Source organism: Arachis ipaensis, chromosome B1 (assembly GCF_059453495.1).
Source record: "Arachis ipaensis isolate K30076 ecotype BB chromosome B1, ASM5945349v1, whole genome shotgun sequence".
Taxonomy (NCBI): domain Eukaryota; kingdom Viridiplantae; phylum Streptophyta; class Magnoliopsida; order Fabales; family Fabaceae; genus Arachis; species Arachis ipaensis.
The window spans coordinates 1,126,610-1,152,503 of NC_142436.1; the positions used below are offsets into that span (position 1 = coordinate 1,126,610).

Below are 25,894 nucleotides of genomic sequence, written 5' to 3' on the forward strand. Positions count from 1 at the left end.
GCACTATATATATATATATATATATATATATATATATATATATATATATATATATATACTTGTCATTGAAGACTTTTCAAATGACTAAAATCGGCATTAAGATAGTGTTTGTTTTGAGGTATTGAGACAGAAAATGAAAGACTGAGATTCAGTATTATGTTTGTTGGCTCAGAGACTGGTACTAAAATTTCAGTATTTCAGTATCTCCAAAAAGTAGGGACACATGGGACTAAAATTTTTAGAGATAGATACTGAAACTTTAATAACATTTTATACCTAAAATATCCTCATTTCAATTAATTAATTTCAATTTTACCCTTTATACAAATTAAATTATAGTTTCATTCTTGTTTCAATTTCTGTCTCCTATTTTGCACCAAACAGAATACTGAGATTTATTTCAATCTCTGTCTCTTAGTCTCTGTCTCTCAGTCTCAGTCTTTCTGTCTCTGTCTCTCCACCAAACGCTACCTAAGAGCCCGTTTGAAAAGCTTTAAAAGTAACTTTTTTAATTAAGCTTTTGACTTATGAAAAGTATTAGTATTAATGTCTAGTGTAATTTTCAAAACCAAATTACGATTTTCTAAGAAGCTATTTAGAAGTTTATAGAGAAGTTAAAAAAAAATGACTTCTCTCTTAATATTATAGTTGTCATTGGAGACTTTTCAAATGGCTAAAACTAGCATTAAGTATGATTAGTTGGTAGTTTCAACAATATTTTCCAATTTTTAAATTAAAATGTAATAATAAGTGTGGAAAATTAAACTTATTGTTAACACATGTTTGTTTAATTTTGGTTATTATTGCTCCAACTCATAAAAAGTGGCAGTGATGTATACTCATCATATAGCCATATATTAATTAAAGTCTTTAAATTATTGTTGATGATTTGATATTATTACATATGGTATTTTATTTTTTTAATAATAAATAAAGAAAATCAATTTTTAGTTAGCTAATATTAATTAATTTTTTATTATAAAATTATAATTTTTTTAGAAAATTTAGAATTTAGGATTAGAATTTAATATTGAAAAGTAATTTAAAAAATTATCTAATAATAATGACTGAAAATGTTAATTATTTAGTTAAATTCATTTTTTAATATATTTTTGTTTAAAAGAATGTTGATTAATTTATTAACAATGAGAAATTAAAGTGTGAGTTTGTTGCTTGATTAAACTACCTCCTAATTAGCTTTGAAAAGTATTTGAACAAATTAAATACATCCACTAATAATTGGAGGCTGCTGATACCGAATTGAACTACCTATGACCCAATATCATTTTCCATATATTTATTACAAACTAGAATGTTATTATGAGATGAAAGGAGCTATGAATATCATTTTCTTTTTTTTCTTAGTTGATTTTTATTGTGTCAATAAATTATTAGATTAATTTAATTAAATTTAATTATCAAAATAAATTATATAGCACTACCGTTTAGTAATTATAGTATTCAATTTTATTTTTTTAAATTTTAAAAATAACTTGTAATATTTATAGATAAGTGTATATGTAATAAATAAGTCTGATTTAGTCGAATATAAAGATGGTCATTTATTGACATATACCCATTTAATTCAATTGAAATTGGATTGGATCGTTTTAGGTCATTAAACCCATTCAAAATGTTAAAACCTTAAAAAAAATATAACTTAATTATTCTTAATTTTTTAAGATAAATTTTTTCTACTATATATAAAATAAATTTAATTTGATGTATTATTGTTAAAATGTGTGTTAAATGACCTTTAGAAATATGCTAGATTTTTTGTTGTTTTGAGTAAAAATATGCTTGTTCTCATCTCCTCAATCTCTAACATTAGCTAGAAATTTAAAAACTATCCCCAACGTTTTATTTATCTTAAATTTGTAATATTTAAAAAAATATATTATATATAAATATTTTTGTAACCAATTTTATTCAAATTGATTCAAACTAAACAAAATAAAAATTTTATATTATACATTAAAATTTTTGTGTTGTGCACCAAATTTTTTATATTTTGTATCAAATTTTTTGTGCTATGTGTATTTTGTTGGTTGGATGTCAATGTTCTGGTATATGGCCTTTTAAAAATTTTTGTTATGCACAAAAACTTTTGTGTTGTGCATCAAAATTTATGTGTTCTAATTTTTTTAACATATATAAGAAAAGAAGAAGATTAAAATAACAATATCGATAATGATGATAATAAAAGAGGACGAGGAGGAAAAAGAAAGAAGAAGAAGAAGAAATTGAAAAAGATGACAACGACAACGACATTATTGAAAAAAAGAAGACGACGATGACATTCAAGAAAAGAAACGCGCATATCTAACTTGATTAGAACTTAGTAGAAAAAATTATTTGACCACGTAATTTTATTAATTTTAAAAATATTTCAATTATATTATTACTATTCAAATGCATGAAATTATTAACTATCTATTTCTTTTTCCTATCATTCTTTTTTCATCTCCTCAATTTAGTAACACCAATGGTGGTACACCATCACACTGTTATGGTCGTCACCCCACTGCCACTATGGTCACCTTTCTAGCCACCATAACTACCATGTCTCTTCTTCTCAACCACCACCACTAATATCATCATCCTTATCAACATATGTATTAAGTACTAGGTAACCAATAATGGTACAAGGAGATATATTAGGTTCATAATAGTTTAATTAAGTTTTTTTTAAATAATTTAAATAATAAATATTTATGTTAAAAGTAACTTATAAATATTAAATAAGTTATTTTATATTTGATTTTTTAATTCTAAAAATGCTTATTTTAAAAGAAATATGATAAAAAAAATTTATTATGAAAAAAAATCATTTTTTTAACTTTTTCATAAACACTTAAATAATCTTTTAGAAAGTTACAATTTTTTTTGGTGACTAGAAAGTTACAATTTAATGTTGAAAATTGCATTAAACATTAATACTATTATTCTTCATATATCAAAAGCTTAAAACAGTAACTTTTGAAACTTTTCAAACGAGCCAATATAAGAAAAAATATAGAAAAACAATAATAATTGTTAACAATGTGAACAATAAATTAAAAAAAAAAGATAAAATTATAATTGAAAATCAAATTTTCAGACGTTAAAATTTGAAAAATTAAGATTAGTAATTAAATCTATTCACACTACGTACGGTTACTCTAATCTCATCATAACCTCCCAATTTTCGATCTTTCTCTTGCTGCCATAGTCTCACCTGCGCCATTGCAATCCCCCACCCCCTCCACGCCGACCGTGCTACCCCCGCTGCGGCCCCCGACACAGTTCAATACAAAATCAGATGGTTATTGTTGGTGTAGATGATTATTTTAATGAATAATCGGATAGTTATTTTATTGGATTCGATTTAAATATAAACACTTAATGAATGCAGAATTTTCAGTTCTTTAAAAAGTTGGATGGTTATTTGTGATTTTTATAAATTTTTTAGGTTATTTTAATTTTCAACCACATTACATCTATATTTTTTATAATAAATATTATTTTTACATCATTATTTTTAACAATCAAACAATTTATTTTATTTTGTTAATTAAAAAATAATTTAAATACATAATTAATTAATAATAATCATATTTTTCATAAAATATTAAAAATATTTTAGTATATGAATAATATTTTTTTAAATTTTAACACCACACGTCCTTTCTAATAATTATTTGACCTAGCTACCAAAATTACCTTACCATGACCTACAATAATATGTCTACTTGTCATCACTCTCATCATCTTCTACTCCATAAAAGATAACCACAAATTTCTTAGTTCTTCCAAGGATGCAATTAATTTATAGGGCAGTGATAGAAAATAATATCTAAAGTTATTTTATATAATATAATATTTATAATTTTATATATATATAATATTTGTAATTATATTTAAAATTATATAATTATTTTGGTGATAGTTAATATAAATATTAAATAAAATTATTTTAAATTATTTAAACTAATTTTTTATATTTGTAATTTTTTTTATATAATTTTTTTTTATTGCCAATAAGTAATAGCTCAAATGGCATAGTCTCCCCATACTCAATTAAGATGTTGCGGGTTCGAGTCTCCTATCTTTGGTAAAAACAAAAAAACAACTAATTTTTTATTATTTTTTAAATATTATTGTTAATTATATGTCGCTATAAAATTAAATATTGGCCTGCAGGATCTTTCACCCCAAATAGAATATTATTCAAAAAATGAAAAAGATAATTTATTTTATATATATATATAGTAATATAAGGAATAGATTGATTTGTTAGTATTTATTATTACCTAAACTTTTCTTCAGATAGTACAATAGCAGCAGTGACGATATTAATTATGAAGGGTAAAAAGTGGGGTGTCCAATGTCCATAGCTATTAATTGCTCAATATATAATCCTCAATAGATGAAGCCCACTTGAAATAACTACTATGTTTTGTTCAATCAAGCAAAATATATATGGTAGATTCTATAGGGTTTAAGGCTACGGTGACTAGTGGTGGAGCTTGAACATAATTTTTTGGGGGGTGGGGATTTATATATATACCAAATAAATAATAATTATCAAAATAATTTTGATATAAATTTTATTTAAATTAAGTTCGTCTAACTTTATTGAGGATGTTATTACAAAATTCTCGTTGTAAATAATTAAGATAAAATTTATTATTAAATTTAATTTTTTAAAAAAAATATTTGTCTTTTTTTTTAAAAGTTTATAAATTTTTTTATTTTTATCGTTATAATTATAGAAAATTTAGAATATATAAACTATAAAATATTTTAAAAAATTATAGTTAGAATGATAAACATTAAAAATTATAATAATTATTGAATATTTGAATGTATTTGATTAGAAAAAAAAAATCTAATAAAAAATCAAATAATAATAAGTCAAGTAGATAAAAAAAAAAGTTCACAAAATAGAGAATTTAAAAGGTTTATGAAATTTTAGAAGGTTTGTGTTTATTTAATCGAGTGTTTTAGTTAGTGGAAATTTAAGAAAACCAATTATTTAAGTTCATCTCATCTATTAATTCAATCAATAAAATTCTATATTCAAGCAAAATATTTAACTAATAAATTTAACTAAATTGTTATAATAACTTTTTAAATCACGTGCCTCATTCTCTTTCGCCTTCTTCTCCTGCTCCTCCTTTCCCTCATCCTCCTCTTTCTTCTTCTTCTTTCAAATTCACGTAGGTAAGTTCTTCTTTTTCCCTTCTTCTTCTCCTCTTCCTATTTCTTCTTCTTCCAAATTCACGCACGCAGATTCTTCTTCTTTTTTAATGTTGTGTCTTTTTTTTTTCTTTTTTTTTGTTATCGTCATCACCAATAACACTATTTTGCAAACATCTTTATTAGTTCTGATTTTCTCTGCTGCTATCATTAAATAATTTCAGTTCATTTATGTCTTAATTGAGATTCACTTGATGTTGCTGATAAGTATTGACCAAAATTTTTATTCTTTATATAATTTCGATTTATTTCTTAGTTTAATTGAGATTCATTTGGATCCATAAACGAATTCGATGTGTTTTTGTTAATGATTGAATCTTTTTTATTGTTTGTTCAAATCTGAACTAATTTCGGTCTATTTGTGTGCTAATTGAGGTTCACTTGATACTACTGATAAGTATTGACCAAATTTTTTATTCCATAAATAATTTTGGTTCATTTCTTAGTTTAATTGAGGTTCATTTGGATCCAGAAATGAATTTGATGTGTTTTTGTTGATGATTGAGTTTTTTTTACTGTTTGTTCAAATCTGAACTAATTGAATGGAATAGAATAGAATCTAATGCAATTGAATAAAGTGACAATGAATAATTTTATTCTTCTTTGGTAAAAAATTTGGTCAATACTTATTAACAGCATCAAGTGAACTTTAATTAACACAAACACATCAAATTCATTTCTGGATCCAAATGAAGTTCAAATAAACTAAGAAATAAACCGAAATTACTTAAGGAATGAAAAATTTGGTCAATACTTATCAGCAGTATCAGGTGAACCTCAATTAACACACAAACGAATCGAAATAATATAAAAAATGAACCGAAATTATTTAATGATGGCACTAAAAAAAATCAGAACCAATAAAAAAGAAGAACTTGTATGTGCGAAGAAGAAGAACCTATATGCATAAATTTGAAAGAAAAAGAAAAAGGAGGAGGTAAAGGAGAAGAAGGCGGAGAAAGAAAAAGAGAAAAAGAAGGAGAAGACAAAGACGAAGAATAATATATTTTATATTATTAAAATACCCATGTATACATGCTGGTATGATTAAAATAATTTTTATTAAATCTAAGCTAACTTAATTAAATTTAATTGCCAAAAATATTTGAATGTATAATTGAACTCATATAACAAAACTACAATTTTTTTTGCTTCAAAAAGGAAGGGGACATGGCTCTGCATTGTCAAAAGAAAGATCCGTCCTTGACAATGAAACCACTAAAGTGGATAAATAACTCGAATCAATAATATTTAAAAAATACTACTAAAATTAAAATAATATTTTTTATTTTATTAATATTTTTTATATTTTTAATTTAAAAGTATTTTTAATAATAAAAAATATTATTTTAATTATAATAATATTTTTTAAATATTTTAAAATTATATAATCAACGTAACTATCACAACTATAGACACTATATATATATAAAAAGGGTTTCATAATTGATCTTCAATTGGCAAATTGGCAATATCTAAATGTAGGTAAGCATGCATTTATGAATTTTTCATCAAGTTTGTGTCCTTCCATCCATGTTAATTTCTATGGACTTTTAATTTATTTCTTTTTGGTTTTAGAGGCAATCTTCAATTTTCCATAGATTAAGGAGAGATTCTAGCTTTTAGCTATTAATTTCAATAAAATAAGAAAGAAATTACAAAATAGATAAATATAGTGTAGAAATAAAAGTTAATTTATACTATAGAGTTGTTATGGACTACAAATCCGGTCCAATTAACCGCCCAGTCGGGTCACCACCTTTGACCTAGGCCTAAACTATCCTCCACCAGGAAAATCCAACGGGTCGGTTTCTAGTACCCGACCCATGCCGACACCCGGCCTCGTCACCCGCGCGATCTAGCACTACACCTAGCAAACTGGTCGGGTTGGCTTTTTCGGGGCCACACCTGAAGTCTCGACCCAAAGTCCAGGATGACCAGCTCCTCCCACGTAGACAGGGACAACTCACAAGTATTCTGGCCAGTGGGCTAGGTCATCTTTGGACCCGCCAAACACAGTATATAAGGGGAAAGGTCAGCACTCACTCAAGGTACGCATCATCTTACCTAATTTAGCTATCTTCTTGTACGGACACTGATTTGATCATCGGAGTGTCCTTGTAGGTAGCCATCCCCCCTTGTCCGTTCTATCACCGCTCTCGCCGACCTCCGACTCTGGGCCAAGAACCTGTTTCGAGTTACTTCAGAGTCTCGCCATCCCATTCCTCCACCAACATCCGACTCGTCGAATACTCGAGAACCTCAGGTAACGAACAAGAGTAAATAAAAAATTTATTTTATTTCATTTATTGCCACAAACAAATTAAGCTACTTATATATTATAGATCAAACTTGATTATTATCTATCTTTATTAAGTGGATATCCATTGGCTCTTAGGTGTAAGTACTCTAAAGTGTTACTTACATCATTTCCACCTTTTATTTTATTTTAATAAACATAACAATAATGATCATTATTATTTACCCTTTTGTTAGTTTAGGGTTTTCGCGACCAAGTCTTCCCCAAGATAAAAACTTTTAATTATTAATTATTTATGTCAATAGATAAAAACTTTTACCAACTTTTTATATTATTATTTTTTATCAAGTTTTTAATTAGATTTTTATAATAGATAAATATTTTCAATTTGCTATCTACTAGAATTTTTATAATAGCTATTTCCCATGTATGTATATGCATATGTAATTAAACTACATGTAAGTAGAAACTTGAGATTAATTTTGAAGATTTTTGTATATTGTTGAATCTTGACTATTTAATTTAACACTCTATTTGCAAGCTTTTAAATTTTTTGCTTTTCCATTTTCATGTTTTTGTAGTCAATGTTTATGAGTTTCTTAAATTTTAGAATTGAATATTGGATCTAAACTTATTCAATAAAGGAATTTTCAGCCATGAAAACTAAAGAGTAAAGACGTAATTAAGTGAAAAAAAAAAAAGTGATATATGAACCATTTAGTTATTATAGAGACAAGTACAAAAGCTTTTTTAGTTTTTTTTTTTAAATGTCTCTTTTCTAAAATACATATACAAAATTTTGGTAGCTCTTTGTGTGGAAGGGTGGTTTGATGGTTGTTGGTGGTTGTGGATATGGTTGTTATTTTTTATTTTTTTATCTAACTAAGTAATTTCTAATTAAAAATATCAATTTTTGGCCTAAAATACTAATTTTTGGTCTTTTTTTTTTTGCCTTTTTCATATATTATTGGGTTAGCATTTGAAATATTTTTTTTAGAACTTGAGATATTTTGAGTTAGACTATTACAAAAATTATTGAAAATATTTTTAAAAAATAAAAAATTTAAATAGACTAGTCCGTTTATTTCATAAGCAGTATCAACCTATTTAATTCACAGATTAATTGGTTTGCGTCTGTTAAACGTCTTATTTTTAGGAGTCTATTTTTTTAGCAAAAAACTCTCTTATTTAAGGTGGTTAAATAGGTATGTCAGTCAACTCATTTTGATAACCGTAGTTATTATAAATATAACTATTTATGTATTTTTTTTAAAATATTATTTATACATTAAATTCAGTCACTAAAATCAATTACCAATGTATTTATGTATAAATATATTCTAATATATTTTATATTAGTGGCTGATTTTAGTAGTGTACGCATAGCGTGGCTAATTTTTTTTATCAGTATTAATTTTTTGACTCAAGTGATATTATTATATGACTAAAATATTTATGACCAAAAGTTTCAAAGTGTGATTCTTTATTTCATATTGATCTCAAAAAAAAAAAAAAAAAAGAATTTTAGCAAATAAAAAGAAAAAAAATTATTTGTATAAAGTTTACACAAATCTAAAAAAAAGTTCTTACATGAGAGAATACATAAAAAAAATATAACAACAATATTTGATGAATGAGATAAGGCTAAGAGAGAAAAAAGAACATAATTTGGAGAGAAAATAAGAAGAGTCTTCATCTTTATAACACTATCACTATATATAGCTGCTGGTGTAACTGATTTTATGTCTAACTTATAACACAACTAACTTAACTCTCTTACTTCTTCTTCAAGCTTTGACTTTTATTATCTTTGACTTTACAATGCCTTCCAGGGTGGTGCTGATGAGAAGATAAGGGAGGAAGAATGAAAGTTATTTGATTTTGACAAGACTAAAAAATAATGTCTTTATTTTTTTTTTTTCAAGTTTTTTTTTGTTTTCTCTCAAGTATCAAACCAGTGAAACCACAATACACAAATATATTAGTTATATCTTGTATATAAGCGTCAAACAAAATATAAAAACTTTTTCATTAAATTTTATACGTCTACATCTCTATTGTCTTAGTTTCTTTACGTTTTTGTTGTAAAGGGAAGTTAATATATTATTAGTTTAATTATTCTGTTAGATTCTGTAATTTTATTAAATTTATTATTTTTAATTTTATAATTAGATTATTTATAGTGTAAAAAATATTAGAGTTAACTGAATATTTTTTTGTAAATTAAAAATATCAATAATTAAGAACATAATTAAATTTTTTATTATATATATTTTTTTAGAGAAATATTTTGTTAATTTTTATATTTTTAAAAATAAAAACGACTTAATTACAAAATTGAACGCAGTATAAGAATCTAATTAAAAGAAAATAGAAATTTAATTGTAAATTTAGTAAAACTATAAAGACCAATAGTGTGAGAATAAAAGAAGGATAAGAGTAATTTTAGGAAGTAAAATAAATGAGTTTTAATAGGAGAGAACTCAAAATGTTTAGTAAGGAGTTTTTTGTCGGAGAATTTTATTCTTATTCGTTGAAGTTATAGCATAGAGATACTATATATACGTTTCTAGAATTGTAATTGAAGTCAATAATAATAACAATATCCTTATTCACATCATCTTATAGAGTTAGTTAGAAGAAATCTTTCATATTATTTTTTCTCTTTACAAAATATATAGCGAGTGTATTATTGTGAGTAGTGTTCAATTTCATATTACTATTAGAAGTCAAAATTCCACTGTAGACTCAACAGTTGGTATCAAGAGCCAACGTTATATTATTCATTATTTGTGTGGTAAAATTCAATTTTGAATATAATGGCTTCTACTAGTGGTAATGTCAAAGTAGGCAAATATGGAATCGAAAAGTTTAATAAAAAAAATTATTTTTCTTATTGGAGGATACAGATGAAAAATCTGCTTATATCACAAAAATTACACAAGACACTGGCACGAAAAGAGAAAAAGTCGGAGGAAATGAAAGATGAGGATTGGGAAGAATTAGATCTTGAGGCGTGGGCTGCAATAATCTTATGCCTTGAGAGGGATGTTGCTTTTTTGGTAAATGAAGAAGCAACTGCAGCAGGCGTTTGGGCAAAGTTAGAGAGTAACTTCATGACAAAGACTCTAACGAACATGATCTACTTAAAATTCAAATTGTATACATGCAAGATGGAAGAAGGTACCTCAATCCGATAATATATCAATAAGTTTGATGGGATTATATCAAACTTAAAGGATATAGATGTGAAGGTTGTTGATGAGGATCAGACACTCATATTGTTACTTTCAGTACCGAAGTCCTATGAAAATCTGGTGTAGACATTGATGCTGGTGGGTGACACTCTGACCATGGATGAGACGAGAGCATCACTTTTAGCGGATGATCTACGTAAGGTTGCTACAAGTGTAATGTCATCTCTAAATGAAAGAGAGTATAATGATCAAGCACAAGGATTGTTCGCGACTAGAGGAAGGACTAATGAAAGAGGAAAAGGTAATAAGCGTGGAAAATCTAGGCCAAAATCTGGACCTCATGCGGAGAGAAGATACTTTAAATGTGGAGAGTCTGGATATTTCAAAGCAAATTATCCAAATAAAAAGATAACTTTCAAGAAACAGAACAATGACAACTCAAAAGAAAAGCAAGAGCAAGCTACGTCTCAAATGATGAAGAGGACTGTTATTTTGTGACAAAACAATCTTATGAAATCTTCGATAAGTGGATTCTTGATTCAGGAGCATCTCACCATATGTGCCCAAATAAAAAGTGGTTTACTACCTATCAAAGCATAAATAGTGGCACAGTTTTAATGGGCAATGATCATGCTTGTAAAACTGTGGGGTTGGGTATTATAAGAATCAAGATGTATGATGAAATAGTAAGAAGCTCAAAGGATGTGAGACATATTCCAGACTTGCGGAAGACTCTTATCTCCATAGGTTTGTTAGAGAAAAATGGTTGCAAAATAGTTGCAAAAAATGGGGTACTAAAAGTTGTTCATGGTTCTTTGGTAGTGATGAAGGGAGTTCATCACGGTAATCTTTATTCTCTTTTGGGGACAACAGTCACATGTGAGTTAGCAGTTGGAATCTGTGAAAGTAGAGATCAAACAAATTGCACAAGAATATGACACATGCGGCTTGGACATATGTCAGAGAAAGGTCCATCATTGCTTTGTGGACAAGGTTTGTTGAAGAATATGAAGAAACCACAAATGAAATTCTGTGAGCATTGCGTGTATGGAAAGGCATACAGGGTGAAGTTTTCTACAACTAAACACAAAAGCAGAGGGTTGTTATTAGACTACGTGCATACTGATGATTGGCCCATCTAAAGTTACTTCCAATAGTGGTTTGATGTGAAGATTTTGTGTCGGTAAAGAATTTCTTAATGAAATCTCGTTGCAAGTATAGTTCTAAACCAACAATTGTTTGTCACAAGTACAACCCCAATAAAAATAATCGAAGTATTTAAACCTCGGGTCGTCTCTCAAGGAATTGCAGGGAAGTGTTCTTGTTATTGGTTATGGGACAAGTATTTTTGGGGTTTTGAATAAGGGACATGAAAAATAGATGGCAAGAAAGTAAATGAAACTCAAATGATAAAAAGATCTTGGCAATGGTTGATGGTTAAGGAGCTTTATCCTTGTCACTAACCACAACATGATAATTGCAAGGATAAATGATCAATTCCATTAAGTCATCCTCTAACAAGTAAAGAAAAGTCAAATGAGCTATATCAATCCTAATCCATAAGTCCTAGCCTCCTCACTAATGAACTTAGTGAAAGCTAGAGCCAATGGATACCAATTATCAATCACTTGGACATTAGCAACTCAAGTTTACTTAAGTTACCATCCCAAGGCAAGAACACAAAAATCTACTCTAACATCCTTCCAAGCATTTTGTCAAACACTTGGAAGGCATAAAAGGAAAGCAAGATAAAATGACAAGAAATGTAAATCTACAACTACCAATTGCAAGGGAATTAACAGCACAATTCAATTAAACATAAAGAAACATCAAACATAAATTGCATTAATTGAAATCAAAGGAAAAAGAGTGCATCAACAACAAGGTAAACAAATACAAGGAGTAGAATACTAAACTAAGAAAATAAAGATAAAGGAACAAAAAATTATAAAGAAAAAGTAAATCAAAGTATGAATTAAACCTAGATCTAAAGAAATCCTAATCTACACCTAACCTAATTCTAGAGAGAAGAGAGAGAGCTTCTCTCTCTAGAAACTAACTAAAGCATGATAAAAACTCCACTAATTGCCTCCCTTGACCCCTCTTGAATTCTGCATGTAATAGGCTCAGAAATGAGTTGGATATGGGTCTGGGAAGCTCAGAAATCGCCCCCAGCGAATTGCCTTTAATGAGGTCACGTGCCGCTTTCCATGCGTGCGCGTCGATCACGCGTACAGGTCATATTGCAATTCTCCTTGTCACGCGTACGCGTCATGTCACGCGTACGCGTCGCTTGACAAATGACCTTCTCACGTGTGCGCGTCGCTTTGAAATCTTCACAAGCTCATTTCTTCATGAATTATCCACTTGCATGCTTTACTCTTCACTCTTTTGATCCAGTCCTTGCCTCTTAAACTTGAAATCACTAACACGCATATCAAGGCATCTAATGGAATCAAAGGTGAATTAAAATTAACCAATTAAATGCCTAAAAAACATGTTTTCACTCTTAACACAAATTAGGAGAAAGTCATGAAACCATTCCATTTCATTGAATAAATGTGAGAAAAGTTGATAAAATCCCCTAAATTAAGCACAAGATAAACCCTAAAAATGGGGTTTATCATGGTTCCAGGTATTTTGTTACTTTTGTTAATGATTATTCTAGGTATATTTAGGTTTACTTCCTCAAGCATAAGAATGAGGTATTCGACACGTTTAAGCGATGGAGAGCAATGGTTGAAAACCGAATAGGTAGGAAGCTAAAAACTCTACGATCAGATAATGACACAGAGTACACGGATGGTGCTTTTAAGGAGTTCTGTGATCGAGAAGGCATTGTGAGATACTGGACAGTTAGAGAAACACCATAGCAAAATGGAGCCGCTAAACGACTGAATCATATGCTACTTGAGAAGGCACAGTGTATGCGCTCTAATTCTGGGTTAGGCAGAGAGTGGTGGGCAGAGTTAGTTGCTACAGCTTGCTACATAGTGAACCTTCTCTAGATGGAGACACACCTTATAAAGTGGGGTAAGGAAAACTTGCAGACTACGAGAAACTTAGAGTTTTTGCATGCACCGCCTATTATCATGTCAAAGATAATAAACTTGATGATAGAGCTAAAAAGACAATCTTTTTGGGGTATCCAAGAGGGGTTCAAGGGTATCGTCTTTGGAGCGTAAATGATTCTAAGTTTGTAATTAGCAGGGATATTACCTTTGATGAACGATTTATGGTAGCTTTGTCTAAAGATACGAGCCAGATGATGGTGATGTTGGAAAAACTTTAAATACTCAAGTGGTGGAGATAGAGTCTAAATACCAATAAATAGATTCTAATAATGTTCAGGTGGAGCATCCTAATGCTACTCGAGATAATGCAGAGGATGAACTTGATCATAAAGAGATACAGCATCCTATTGTCAGTCACCTTCAAATTTTCTATCAAAGACAAATATAGAGAAAATTGGTTGGTCGCCATGAAAAAAGAGATGCAATCTCTCTATAAGAACAAGACATGGGAGGTGGTCCCGTTGCCCGTGGTAAAGATTGCAATTGGTTGTAAATGGGTGTATAAAAGAAAAGAAGATCCTACTAAGTCAGATGGTACAAGATTCAAAGCTATGTTAGTAGCAAAGGGATTTGCACAAAAAAAAAAGGTGTTGATTACAATGAAATATTTTCTCCTGTGGTGAAGGACACTTCCATAAGGTGCTTTTGAGTCTCGTTGCTCAGGGTGATCTTAAGTTGGAACAGCTAGATGTAAAGACATCTTTCTTGCATGGTGACTTAGAGGAAGAAATTTACATGTATCAACCTGAGGGTTTTAAGGTTGAGGGTAAAGAAAATCAGGTATATCGCTTAAAGAAATCGCTATATGGATTGAAACAATCTCCTCGACAGTGGTATAAGCAATTTGACTCCTTTATGTTAAAACAAGGTTTTTCCAGAAGTAATTATGATTGTTGTGTATACATTCATAAGCTTTTTGGAAGTGATTATATCTATCTTCTATTGTATGTAGATGACATGCTTATTGCTTCTAAGAGCAAGGTGGAGATAGATAGGTTAAAGGTTCAACTTGGTAAAGAATTTGAAACAAAAAATTTGGGTGTTGCACGAAAAATATTATGCATGAAAATTAAAAGAGAGAGATCAAACCGAAAATTGTTCTTGAGCCAGAGAGGGTACATTGAGCGCGTTATTGAACGGTTCGAAATAAAAAATGCTAAGCCAGTAGTAACACCATTGGCTCCACATTTCAAGCTTTCTGGTAAACAATCTCCCACAACAGCAGAAGATAAGACTTACATGGAAAATGTACCTTATACTAGTGCAGTCGGTAGCCTAATGTATGCTATGGTGTGTACACGCCCAAATATTTCACAGGCAGTCAGTATTATTAACAGGTTCACGGCAAATTCGGGTAAGGCACACTGGGAAGCAGTCAAGTGGATATTAAAGTACTTGAAGGGTACCATTGACATATGTTTATGTTGAGTTAAGAAATTAACTAAATTAATTAATGATGACAAACATTATTTTTGAGCAAAATAAATAATTAGTGTTGATTAATTATATCTACTTATTAACTAATTGTTTATTGTTGCAGGCCAAATGTTAATAGCCCAAATGGAATAAAAAGCATTCAGCAAAGAATATTGGGCTGAAAGCAAAATATAGAGCCCAAGCAAAATCAAAGGAAGAAACCAAAGAAATTAAATCGGGCCATACATACTAATTCCCAATCCAAGCCCGAACCGGTTTCAGAATTGAAATTTCCTCTCTCATGCTTAACCAAAAGCAACGTTCTTCTTTCTTCTAATCAAGTCACATCAAGATTTCAGAAAAAGCAAGAAAGAGAAAGAGAAGAAAAGCTTCTTCCATAAGCCATTAACCAAAGAAGCAAGAGAGAGAGAGTTGAAGCTTGAAGCACAGAAGCTAAAACAGAAATCCCAAGCTAAATCAAGCTTAAGAAAGGTAATCCATCTCATCTTGCATGCATCAAATCTTCATCCCTTCTTCCCAACTCTCTGCACTACCCGAAAATGGCTTTGAAGGGAAAGTTGTTTGCTGCCCCATTCTGCTGTGTATCTACGGACTTAATCAAAACTTGGGAACCAAGTTGCATCTCTATGGTTCAGATTTGGTTGACCATTGGAAAAACAATTTTGGTTACTTCTTCATGGATTTCGGTCAAGTTGGAAGAGTCAGAAGCAAAGGTTCTACTTTGATGCTTGAGAAGAAAAAGTAAGCTTGTGGGTTGGTGAAGCTCAAGGCTCAAGGTGTTGACCTTGGAAGAAGAACTCAGCCACATGCAAGGAGATAAAAGAAGCTTGCTGTTCATTCAGAAACTAAGGAGAGAAAACCAGTGAATAGAGGTTATTGTTCTGAGAAAGCTCTTTGAAGAAGTTCAACTAACTGGACAGTGTAACCTAATCAAAGGTGCATTCCGCCAGTATGAAGAACTGAATCAGAGGCTTGCTAATCTGGTTTTTCGCATAACACAGAGGCTGTTGATGAAGTCAATCTCCTTCATGTTTTACTGATTGTAATGTTCTTTTCAATGTTTATCTTTCTGTAATTTCTTGAGAGAAAAGGCATTGTGAGAAAGCTTGAGAAAAAGCCATGAGTGGAAAAAGGCTGAGAGATACACTTGAGAGAAAAGCCTAGAGTTATTTTCTGATTTCTTTAGGTTGATTAAGTGTCTTGTATCTAGTATCTGAATGGTATCCCTTTCTTAGTTGGGTTAGCACTAAGAGGTATAGTTAGGTATTAGCATAGCCAATGTCAAGTTAGGTTAGAACTTGAGTGTGAAAGGATTGGGTCAATCCTGTGTTATTGGTGTATGTAATACTGTTAACTATAGTGAAATTCTTCCACAGTTGTGGAGGAGACTGGATGTAGGTTGCATAGCACAAGGCAACCGAACCAGGATACATGCTGGTGTTAGCTTTTCTCTTCTCTGCTGTGTTCTGTTTTCTGATATTCATGAGACAAAAATAAATTGTCTCATAAATTTCCGCTGCTAAGTTAAAACAGAATCAGAATTGCAAATCTGTTTTAAAAGGGTAACAACAGTAATTAAAAAGGAAGGCATAGATTCAACCCCCCTTCTCTAAGCCTACCACAACCTTCAATTGGTATCAGGAGCTAAGGTCTCAAGAATCAAGCTTAACCGCTTGGAGCAAAGATCCAATGGCGAACAATCTGGGCACAACCACAATTGCCTACACCCTCACTGAAGGTCAGTCAAACAACCGGCCACCTTTCTTTAACGGAAAGAACTATTCCTACTGGAAAGAAAGGATAAGGATCTTCATCCAATCCATTGACTACAACTTATGGAAGATCGTTGTGAGTGGTCCCAAGATCCCAACAAAAACAAGTGCTGATGGAGTGGTGACTCCGAAAGAAGAAGCTGAATGGAATGAAGATGACAAGAAGAAGATAGAGCTGAACGCTAAAGCAATCAACCTTCTTCATTGTGCTATCAGCTTCGAAGAATACCGGAAGGTGTCTAGATGCAAGACAGCCAAAGAAATCTGGGAAAAACTCCAGGTTACACACGAAGGCACTAAACAAGTCAAAGAAACGAGGATTGATATGCTGCGAAAAGAGTATGAGATGTTTAGCATGAAGGATGGAGAAAGCATTGATGAAGCATTTGAGAGATTCTCAATCATAATCAACAACCTTGATGCTATGGGTACAAACTATGCAGAACAAACCTTGGTGAGAAAACTCCTCAGAAGCCTCACAAAAGAGTGGGAAAACACTGCCACTGTCCTAACCGAGAGTAACAACATAAGTCCCATAACCTATGATGAGCTGAGAGGAAAACTCCTTGCCTATGAAGCCACACACACAAACACAGACTCAAAGAAAAAGGGAATAGCCCTCAAGTCACAAATAGAACCAAAAGAGAGTGAGTCTAGTGATGGTATTTCAGATGACGAACTTTTGTTTTTTGCTAGGAAATTTAGAAGGATGATGAAAAGCAAGAGCAAATACAAGGGTTCAAGTTCAAAGAAGCAAAAGATGGACTTGAGCAAGGTGACATGCCATCATTGCAAGGAGGCTGGACACTTCAAGTCAAACTGTCCAAAGCTCAAAAAGGAGGACAAAGACAAGAGGGAAAGGAAGAGAGTACTCATGGCAGCTTGGGAGGATCTTGAGAATGACTCAAATGAAGAAGAAGAATCTGAAGGAGATGACAAAGACTGCTTCATGGCTGGAAACAACAATCTTGATGAGGTAAACTATTATGACTTGACCATTGAGGACTTGCATGTTATTATTGATGATCTCACTTTAAACACATCAAAACTGCTTGATAAATACAATGAATGCAGATCTGAAAGAAATGTGTTAAGAGCTGAAAATGAATTTTTAAAAGAAAAAGTGAAGGAAACTGAATGTGCTTTGGACATCATTGAAGAAAACAGATTTCTAAAATCTGAACTTGAAAAATTAAAAGGAAAGCATATTGTGGATCCTTCACATGAGTTAATTGCTGAAAATAAAAGATTAAATGATATGGTTAAAAGGCTGAATAGTGACTTAGCAAAATTTGCTCAAGGTTCTAGTAACTTGGACAAATTACTTGCAAGTCAAAGACCATTGTTTGAAAAATCTGGTTTAGGCTACATAGCCAAGGAAGATGCATCTTCTAATATTTCCTCTATAAAGTTTGTGGCTTCTTCATCAAATACCAAAACCATACCAAACAAATCTGGTATTGAAAATGCTCCAACATTTGAAGAAAAATTTGATGAAGTATACACAAGTGAAACTGACCCTTCACCAAAAACTGAACCGAGTTCAAACCGGCCAGGTTTGGGTTATATTTCGAAAAATGAGGCTGCTTTCAAGAAACCAACTTTTTACAACAAAACCTCATTTTCGAAAGGCAAAAATATTCAAAAAAATTCTGGTGAAAATGTCTTTGCAAAGAGGAATAACTTTACTAAAAATCAGTTTGTCAAAAGAAATGCATCTCCTCCAAGAACCAGAAAATTTCAAAGCTTTAATCATTTCAAGCAATATAACTCACATCAGTTTCAGCAACACACACCAGAAAATCATTGTGTTAATTACAAGAAATTTGGTCACTCATATGCACAATGCTTCATTGAAAAGAGAGTTGTAGGAAACAAAGTCTACAATATTGTTTGCGATTTCAATGCACTTGGGCAACCAAGATGGATTAACTTCAAAGGATCCAAATTAATTTGGATACCTAAGGCTACTTGAAACTCATCATGCAGATTTGCCTAGCATCCAAAAACAAAAAGGACATGTGGTACATGGATAGTGGATGTTCAAGGCACATGACTGGAAGGTCAACCTACTTCATCAAACTAAATAAGTATGATGGAGGTTTTGTGACCTTTGGAGATGATGGTAAAGGTAAAATCATTGCTGTTGGAAAAGTAGGTAATGAGCAATCTACTTTCATTGATGATGTACTTTTAGTTTGTGGTTTAAAGCACAATCTTTTAAGTATAAGTCAGCTGTGTGATTTGGGATATTTAGTTGTTTTCAAAAGGCTTGAATGCTGTGTTGTTAATGAAAAGACAAATGAAGTGATGTTTGTTGCCAAGCGTTTCAATAATATGTATGGACTTACTCTTGATGAACTAAAGAATCAAAATGTAGCTTGTCTTCACTCTAAAGAATCTGAAAAGTGGTTATGGCACAAGAGATTGGGCCATGCAAGTATGTTTCAAATAAACAAACTTGTAAAGAAAGAATTAGTAAGAGGTCTTCCTTTGATAAAGTTTGACAAAGACATCACTTGTGATGCTTGCCAAATGGGAAAACAAACAAAAAGTTCTTTTAAACCAAAGGAAGACATCTCTACTAAAAGACCACTTGAGTTGCTACACATTGATTTATTTGGTCCAACAAGAACTCAAAGCCTAGGTGGTAAACATTATGGTTTAGTAATTGTGGATGACTACACTAGGTTTGGTTGGGTCTTATTTCTTGCACACAAAAATGAAGCCTTTTCGGCCTTTGAACCTTTTTGCAAGAAAATTCAAAATGAAAAGGATTTGAAAATCTCTTCTATAAGAAGTGATCATGGAACTGAATTTGAAAATAATTTGTTTGAATCCTTTTGTGAGGAATTTGGAATATCTCACAACTTCTCTTGTCCAAGAACACCACAACAAAATGGTGTTGTGGAAAGAAGAAATAGAAGCATACAAGAAATGACAAGAGCCATGCTTTGTGAGAGCAATGTTCCAAAATTCCTTTGGGCTGAAGCGGTTAACACAGCTTGCCACATTTTAAATAGAACAATCATAAGGAAATTTTTGAAGAAAACCCCTTATGAACTTTGGAAAGGCTACCCACCAAACTTAGATTACTTGCACATCTTTGGATGTAAATGTTTTGTTTTAAATAACAAAGAAAATTTGGGAAAATTTGATCCAAAGGCTTATGAGTGTTTGTTTGTTGGATATTCCACAACTAGTAAAGCATATAGGGTTTATCATCAAGATGCTAGAATTATTGAAGAGTCCATACATGTTACATTCTGTGATACTAACTTGGTGCAAAGCATTTTGGAAGATGTTGATGCAGGAAATCAAGCTCAAAAGGAGGATGAGAATGCTCAGAATCATGGAAAAGAGAATTCTGGACAAGCTGAACCAGAAACAGCAAATGATGAAAATTCAAGAGACAATTCCATTTTGTCTCATGAATCTGAAGGAAATTCTGCAGACAGCAGCACACAGAATCCCTTGGTGACTGAATCTGCCTCCAAGTCCACCAGACCTCGTGAATGGAGATTCTTGAAGAATTATCCTGAGGAATTTGTCATTGGGGACGTCTCTCATGGGGTGCAAACAAGGTCCTCCACTAGAAAGGCAAATGAAGGTTCAAACATTGCCCTTCTTTCACAAATAGAGCCTCAAAACGTCAAGGAAGCACTTAGTGACCCTTCTTGGGTTAAAGCTATGGAGGATGAGCTTCTTGAGTTTGAAAAGAACCAAGTGTGGACGTTGGTTCCAAGGCCAAGTGGAAAGAAAGTGACCGGCACCAAGTGGATATTCCGGAACAAATTGGGAGAAGATGGTAGCATTGCAAGGAACAAGGCAAGGCTGGTGGCACAAGGATATGACCAAGAAGAAGGAATCGACTTTGATGAATCCTTTGCCCCTGTTGCCCGAATGGAAGCCATAAGACTTCTCTTAGCCTATGCTGCATTTTGTGGTTTTAAATTATACCAAATGGATGTGAAATGTGCATTTTTGAATGGAGTGATAGATAGAGAAGTGTATGTGGAGCAGCCTCCTGGTTTTGAAAATAAAGAGCATTTTGATCATGTTTTCAAACTATCTAAAGCTCTCTATGGTTTAAGACAAGCTCCTAGAGCTTGGTATGAGAGACTTAGCTCTTTTCTTTTGAAAAATGGTTTTCAAAGAGGCACCACTGATACAACTCTATTTATCAAGAATTCTAATGATTCTTTTATCCTAGTCCAAATATATGTTGATGACATTATTTTTGGATCAGCTAATGAATCCCTTTGTTCTGAATTTGGAAAACTCATGACAAGTGAATTTGACATGAGTATGATGGGTGAACTTAATTTCTTCCTTGGGCTGCAAATTAAACAAACTGAAAAAGGTATTTTCATTCATCAAGAGAAGTATGCCAAGGAATTAGTTAAGAAATTTGGTATGGAAAATGCCAAACCCATGGGAACTCCCATGCATCCTAATTCTAAATTAGATAAGGGAGAAACTGAGAAAGATGTTGATGAGACTAGGTATAGAGGAATGATTGGCTCTCTTATGTACTTAACTTCCTCTAGACCCGATATTGTGCAAAGTGTTGGATTGTGTTCTAGGTTCCAATCCAAACCAAAAGAGTCACATCTTTCTGCAGTTAAAAGGATCATTAGATATGTTCATGGCACATCCAATTTTGGTCTTTGGTATCCTAAGATTGATGATTTTTCTGCAGTTGGTTATTGTGATGCAGATTTTGCTGGTGATAGAGTTGATAGAAGGAGCACTTCTGGTTTATGTTGCTTCCTTGGGAAGTCCTTAAATGTATGGTCAAGTAAGAAGCAACCAACAGTGGCCCTTTCCACTGCAGAGGCTGAGTATATAGCTGCTTCTTCTTGTTGTTCTCAGCTTTTATGGTTAAAAACACAGCTTGCTGATTACAAATTAAAGGCTGAAAATATTCCCCTGCTGTGTGATAATATGAGTGCCATTAATATTTCTAAAAATCCAGTTTTGCACTCTAGGACTAAGCATATTGAAGTGAAATTTCACTCAATAAGAGAACATGTCCAAAAAGGGGATATTAGTATTCAATTTGTTAAATCAGAGGAGCAATTAGCAGATATTTTTACAAAACCATTAGCTGAGGATAGATTCTGCATGCTTAGGACTTGTTTAGGAATTTTGAGTTATAATTCCTTGTTTGAAAAATGCTAATGTATTTGCTGGAGCTTTTTGTCTCATAAACAGGTATGAGACAATTCTGGGCAGGTGATGAACGTTTTCCTCATGTCAACGTGTTCTGGGCTTGCTTCAAGTAAAAAAAAAAAAAAATTGATCTGGACCAACCTCAATTCGGATCTGGGTTGTCCTATATGTTTTATTAAATCCAAATCACCTCAAGGCCCAACTATGAATGTTACAATCTTGTGTGTTAGTTTTTGATGACTTATGTGTTTCATGAAAAGTTTTTAATAAAGGTTTTGTGGCCCAAAAGATTTTCAAGAGGATCTAATTTTGGCCCAAAAGGGTGTTTCAGGTTAATATTGTTGTTTTTCAAATTTTAAAATTAATTTTTAAAATCAAATAAAATCTTTCTTGAATGAGGTCATGTCTTTTCAAGTCTTTTCAAATGGTGATGCAGTTGCATGGTTTTGGAAATCCACTTTTTGGGTACGGTTACCAACACTCCCTCTCTTCCCTCCATAACTTCTCCACACACTCTTCGGTTTCTTCCCACTCACTTTACTGCTTCTCTTCCCTCAAAAGACTGACTCTAACCAAATGAGGAAGAAAACCATTCCTAAAAGGCCTCCTCGTGAAAAGATCTTCAAGCTGCCCACAAAGCCTTCCACTCGCTCTCAAGACCGCACCTTTACCCCTTCTCCTTCTCCTCCTACCTCTCCTCCTCGCACAGCATCCATGGCACGAACCAAGAATACCCCAAGGTACCCTGCCTCTGCCAAGCCGACGCCACCACCGAAGGCCACACCCTCCAAGCCTGGCTCCTCAAAACCAAGTTCAGCAAAACCTGGCTCCTCTAAAGGCAAACGTCAGGCGACAGAGGAACCCATAACCGAGCCAACACAACCCAAATCCAGGTCGGTTCCAATGCGATCTCAACGAGGTAACACTCGAGTCCCTCTCCAGAATGTTAAAGAACCAGACATTGGACCTTTTGATCACAAAGCTCACTTTTTGACTTCTCATTCGAACTATAACCCTTATAGATTCAAATCTGCCATGAACAATGATTTTTATGAGAAGGTTATCCAGTATCGTACCCTTTGTCCCTCTTTTCTCGCTGATTTGCCATCTTTGAAAAGAAAAGGTTTTCCTTTTGTTGATAACTTGATTTTTCTGGACTGGAATCACCTTTTTGATATCAATAAACCTGTTTATCCCTTGTTGGTAAAAGAGTTTTATGCAAACATGACTTATCATGAGGGCACTGCTCATTCGTATGTCAAGGGCCGCGATATCGTTTTAAACAATGAGACCATCAGTGAAGCTTTGAAGTATACTGATGTTGGGCCCTGTGCCTACACGTCAGTTAAGTGGGATGAAGGAGTTGGTGTCTCTTACAATGATGCCCTGGCTAGTATTTGTGAACATATCTCCTTGATAAATGGCATTACACCCACACACAAAGCCCTAGGATATGAACGTGCTCAGTTGCACCGCATGGTCAACCACATTATTCTTCCTCAAAGTGGTTCATATCAAAGGGTTTCATACACTGACACTCTTGTATTATATGCCATTCTCACCAAAACTGAAATTTCATTTGCATATTTGATGGTTAGATACATGTTTGATTCTGTTAGAAGTGAAAAGGACAAAGCTCTACCTTATGGCATGTTTCTAACTTGTATTTTTGAGTATTTTGGTGTTGACTTGACCAATGAGAAATATGAAAATAGACATTCATACCTAAAGGGGGGTGGTTCAGTGAAACAGAATAAAGGACCCACTCGATCTGAACGAGTCGTCCTAGATGATGAAGATGAGGATTTTGTCCCTGAGGATTCCACTGCTCCTTCCACTGAGGGTACTTCCATTTCCACTGGGAAGAAATCCACTCTGCTGAATGTGGTCAGGGATGTTGCTCAAGAGTTTATCTCTCAATCGAACCACTTGATTGAATTGAGCAAAGAGAAAAGGAAGCTGGCTAGCAAGCATGAGAACTTCCTAAAGAAGTCAAGGGATAGGGTGGCTGTACTAATGACGTTCATTGATAACCTTCAAACTGATGAAGATGCTGCCACTGATGTTGAAGAGGATGCTGTTTCGGAAGGGAATGGTTCTGATGCCTAGGATTTGTCTCATAAAATCTGCTGATGCTGCTCATTTTTTTGTCTCATAAACTCTGTTTATTTTGCTACTGCTTGGTATACTTTTGTTGTCTTGGATAACTGTAATAACTTTGAACACTGATTCACTTTTGGTTATTTAGACAGTTATTTTGGCTGTACACTAACCTTTCTTGCAGGGTTTATAGTGTTGTTTTGTTGTTGATCTTGCAATGTTATCCGCCCTTGATGACAAAAGGGGGAGTAATGATACAAGACTTTGTTACTTATTTTTTTACTTATTTACTTGTTTCTCACATGCTGAATTTGTTTGCTGATGGTAATAGCTTGATGTTGGGCTGATTATGTGATGTTGCTCATGTTGGGCTGATTATGTGATGTTGCTCATTTGATATCCCTTGTACAAGATATATTGTACATAACTCTTTATTGTGCTTTCTTTAAGTACAATGTGAAACAGGGACAAAGAGGGAAGCAAAGATTAAGGGGGAGCTACGATTGAAAAGGATAAGGGGAGCAACATAAAATCAAAGGGAGTTTTCTAAACCTAACTCAGAATTATTTCCTTTTGATTATTACTTAAATCATGTTTGTCATCAAGGGGGAGATTGTTGAGTTAAGAAATTAACTAAATTAATTAATGATGACAAACATTATTTTTGAGCAAAATAAATAATTAGTGTTGATTAATTATATCTACTTATTAACTAATTGTTTATTGTTGCAGGCCAAATGTTAATAGCCCAAATGGAATAAAAAGCATTCAGCAAAGAATATTGGGCTGAAAGCAAAATATAGAGCCCAAGCAAAATCAAAGGAAGAAACCAAAGAAATTAAATCGGGCCATACATACTAATTCCCAATCCAAGCCCGAACCGGTTTCAGAATTGAAATTTCCTCTCTCATGCTTAATCAAAAGCAACGTTCTTCTTTCTTCTAATCAAGTCACATCAAGATTTCAGAAAAAGCAAGAAAGAGAAAGAGAAGAAAAGCTTCTTCCATAAGCCATTAACCAAAGAAGCAAGAGAGAGAGAGTTGAAGCTTGAAGCACAGAAGCTAAAACAGAAATCCCAAGCTAAATCAAGCTTAAGAAAGGTAATCCATCTCATCTTGCATGCATCAAATCTTTATCCCTTCTTCCCAACTCTCTGCACTACCCGAAAATGGATTTGAAGGGAAAGTTGTTTGCTGCCCCATTCTGCTGTGTATCTACGGACTTAATCAAAACTTGGGAACCAAGTTGCATCTCTATGGTTCAGATTTGGTTGACCATTGGAAAAACAATTTTGGTTACTTCTTCATGGCTTTCGGTCAAGTTGGAAGAGTCAGAAGCAAAGGTTCTACTTTGATGCTTGAGAAGAAAAAGTAAGCTTGTGGGTTGGTGAAGCTCAAGGCTCAAGGTGTTGACCTTGGAAGAAGAACTCAGCCACATGCAAGGAGATAAAAGAAGCTTGCTGTTCATTCAGAAACTAAGGAGAGAAAACCAGTGAATAGAGGTTATTGTTCTGAGAGAGCTCTTTGAAGAAGTTCAACTAACTGGACAGTGTAACCTAATCAAAGGTGCATTCCGCCAGTATGAAGAACTGAATCAGAGGCTTGCTAATCTGGTTTTTCGCATAACACAGAGGCTGTT

At 32.5% G+C, this 25,894-nt stretch overlaps 1 protein-coding gene across 1 annotated transcript; it reads left to right on the forward strand.

The window, feature by feature from the left end:
• The first annotated feature begins 11,315 nt into the window (after positions 1-11,315).
• Positions 11,316-15,370, forward strand: LOC148575526 (uncharacterized). The gene is made up of 7 exons (XM_088502275.1): positions 11,316-11,541; positions 11,662-11,762; positions 13,377-13,553; positions 14,050-14,121; positions 14,436-14,640; positions 14,725-15,052; positions 15,313-15,370. The coding sequence occupies exons 1-7, from the start codon at positions 11,316-11,318 to the stop codon at positions 15,368-15,370; spliced, it is 1,167 nt and encodes a 388-aa protein (XP_088358401.1).
• The last annotated feature ends 10,524 nt before the right edge of the window (positions 15,371-25,894 follow it).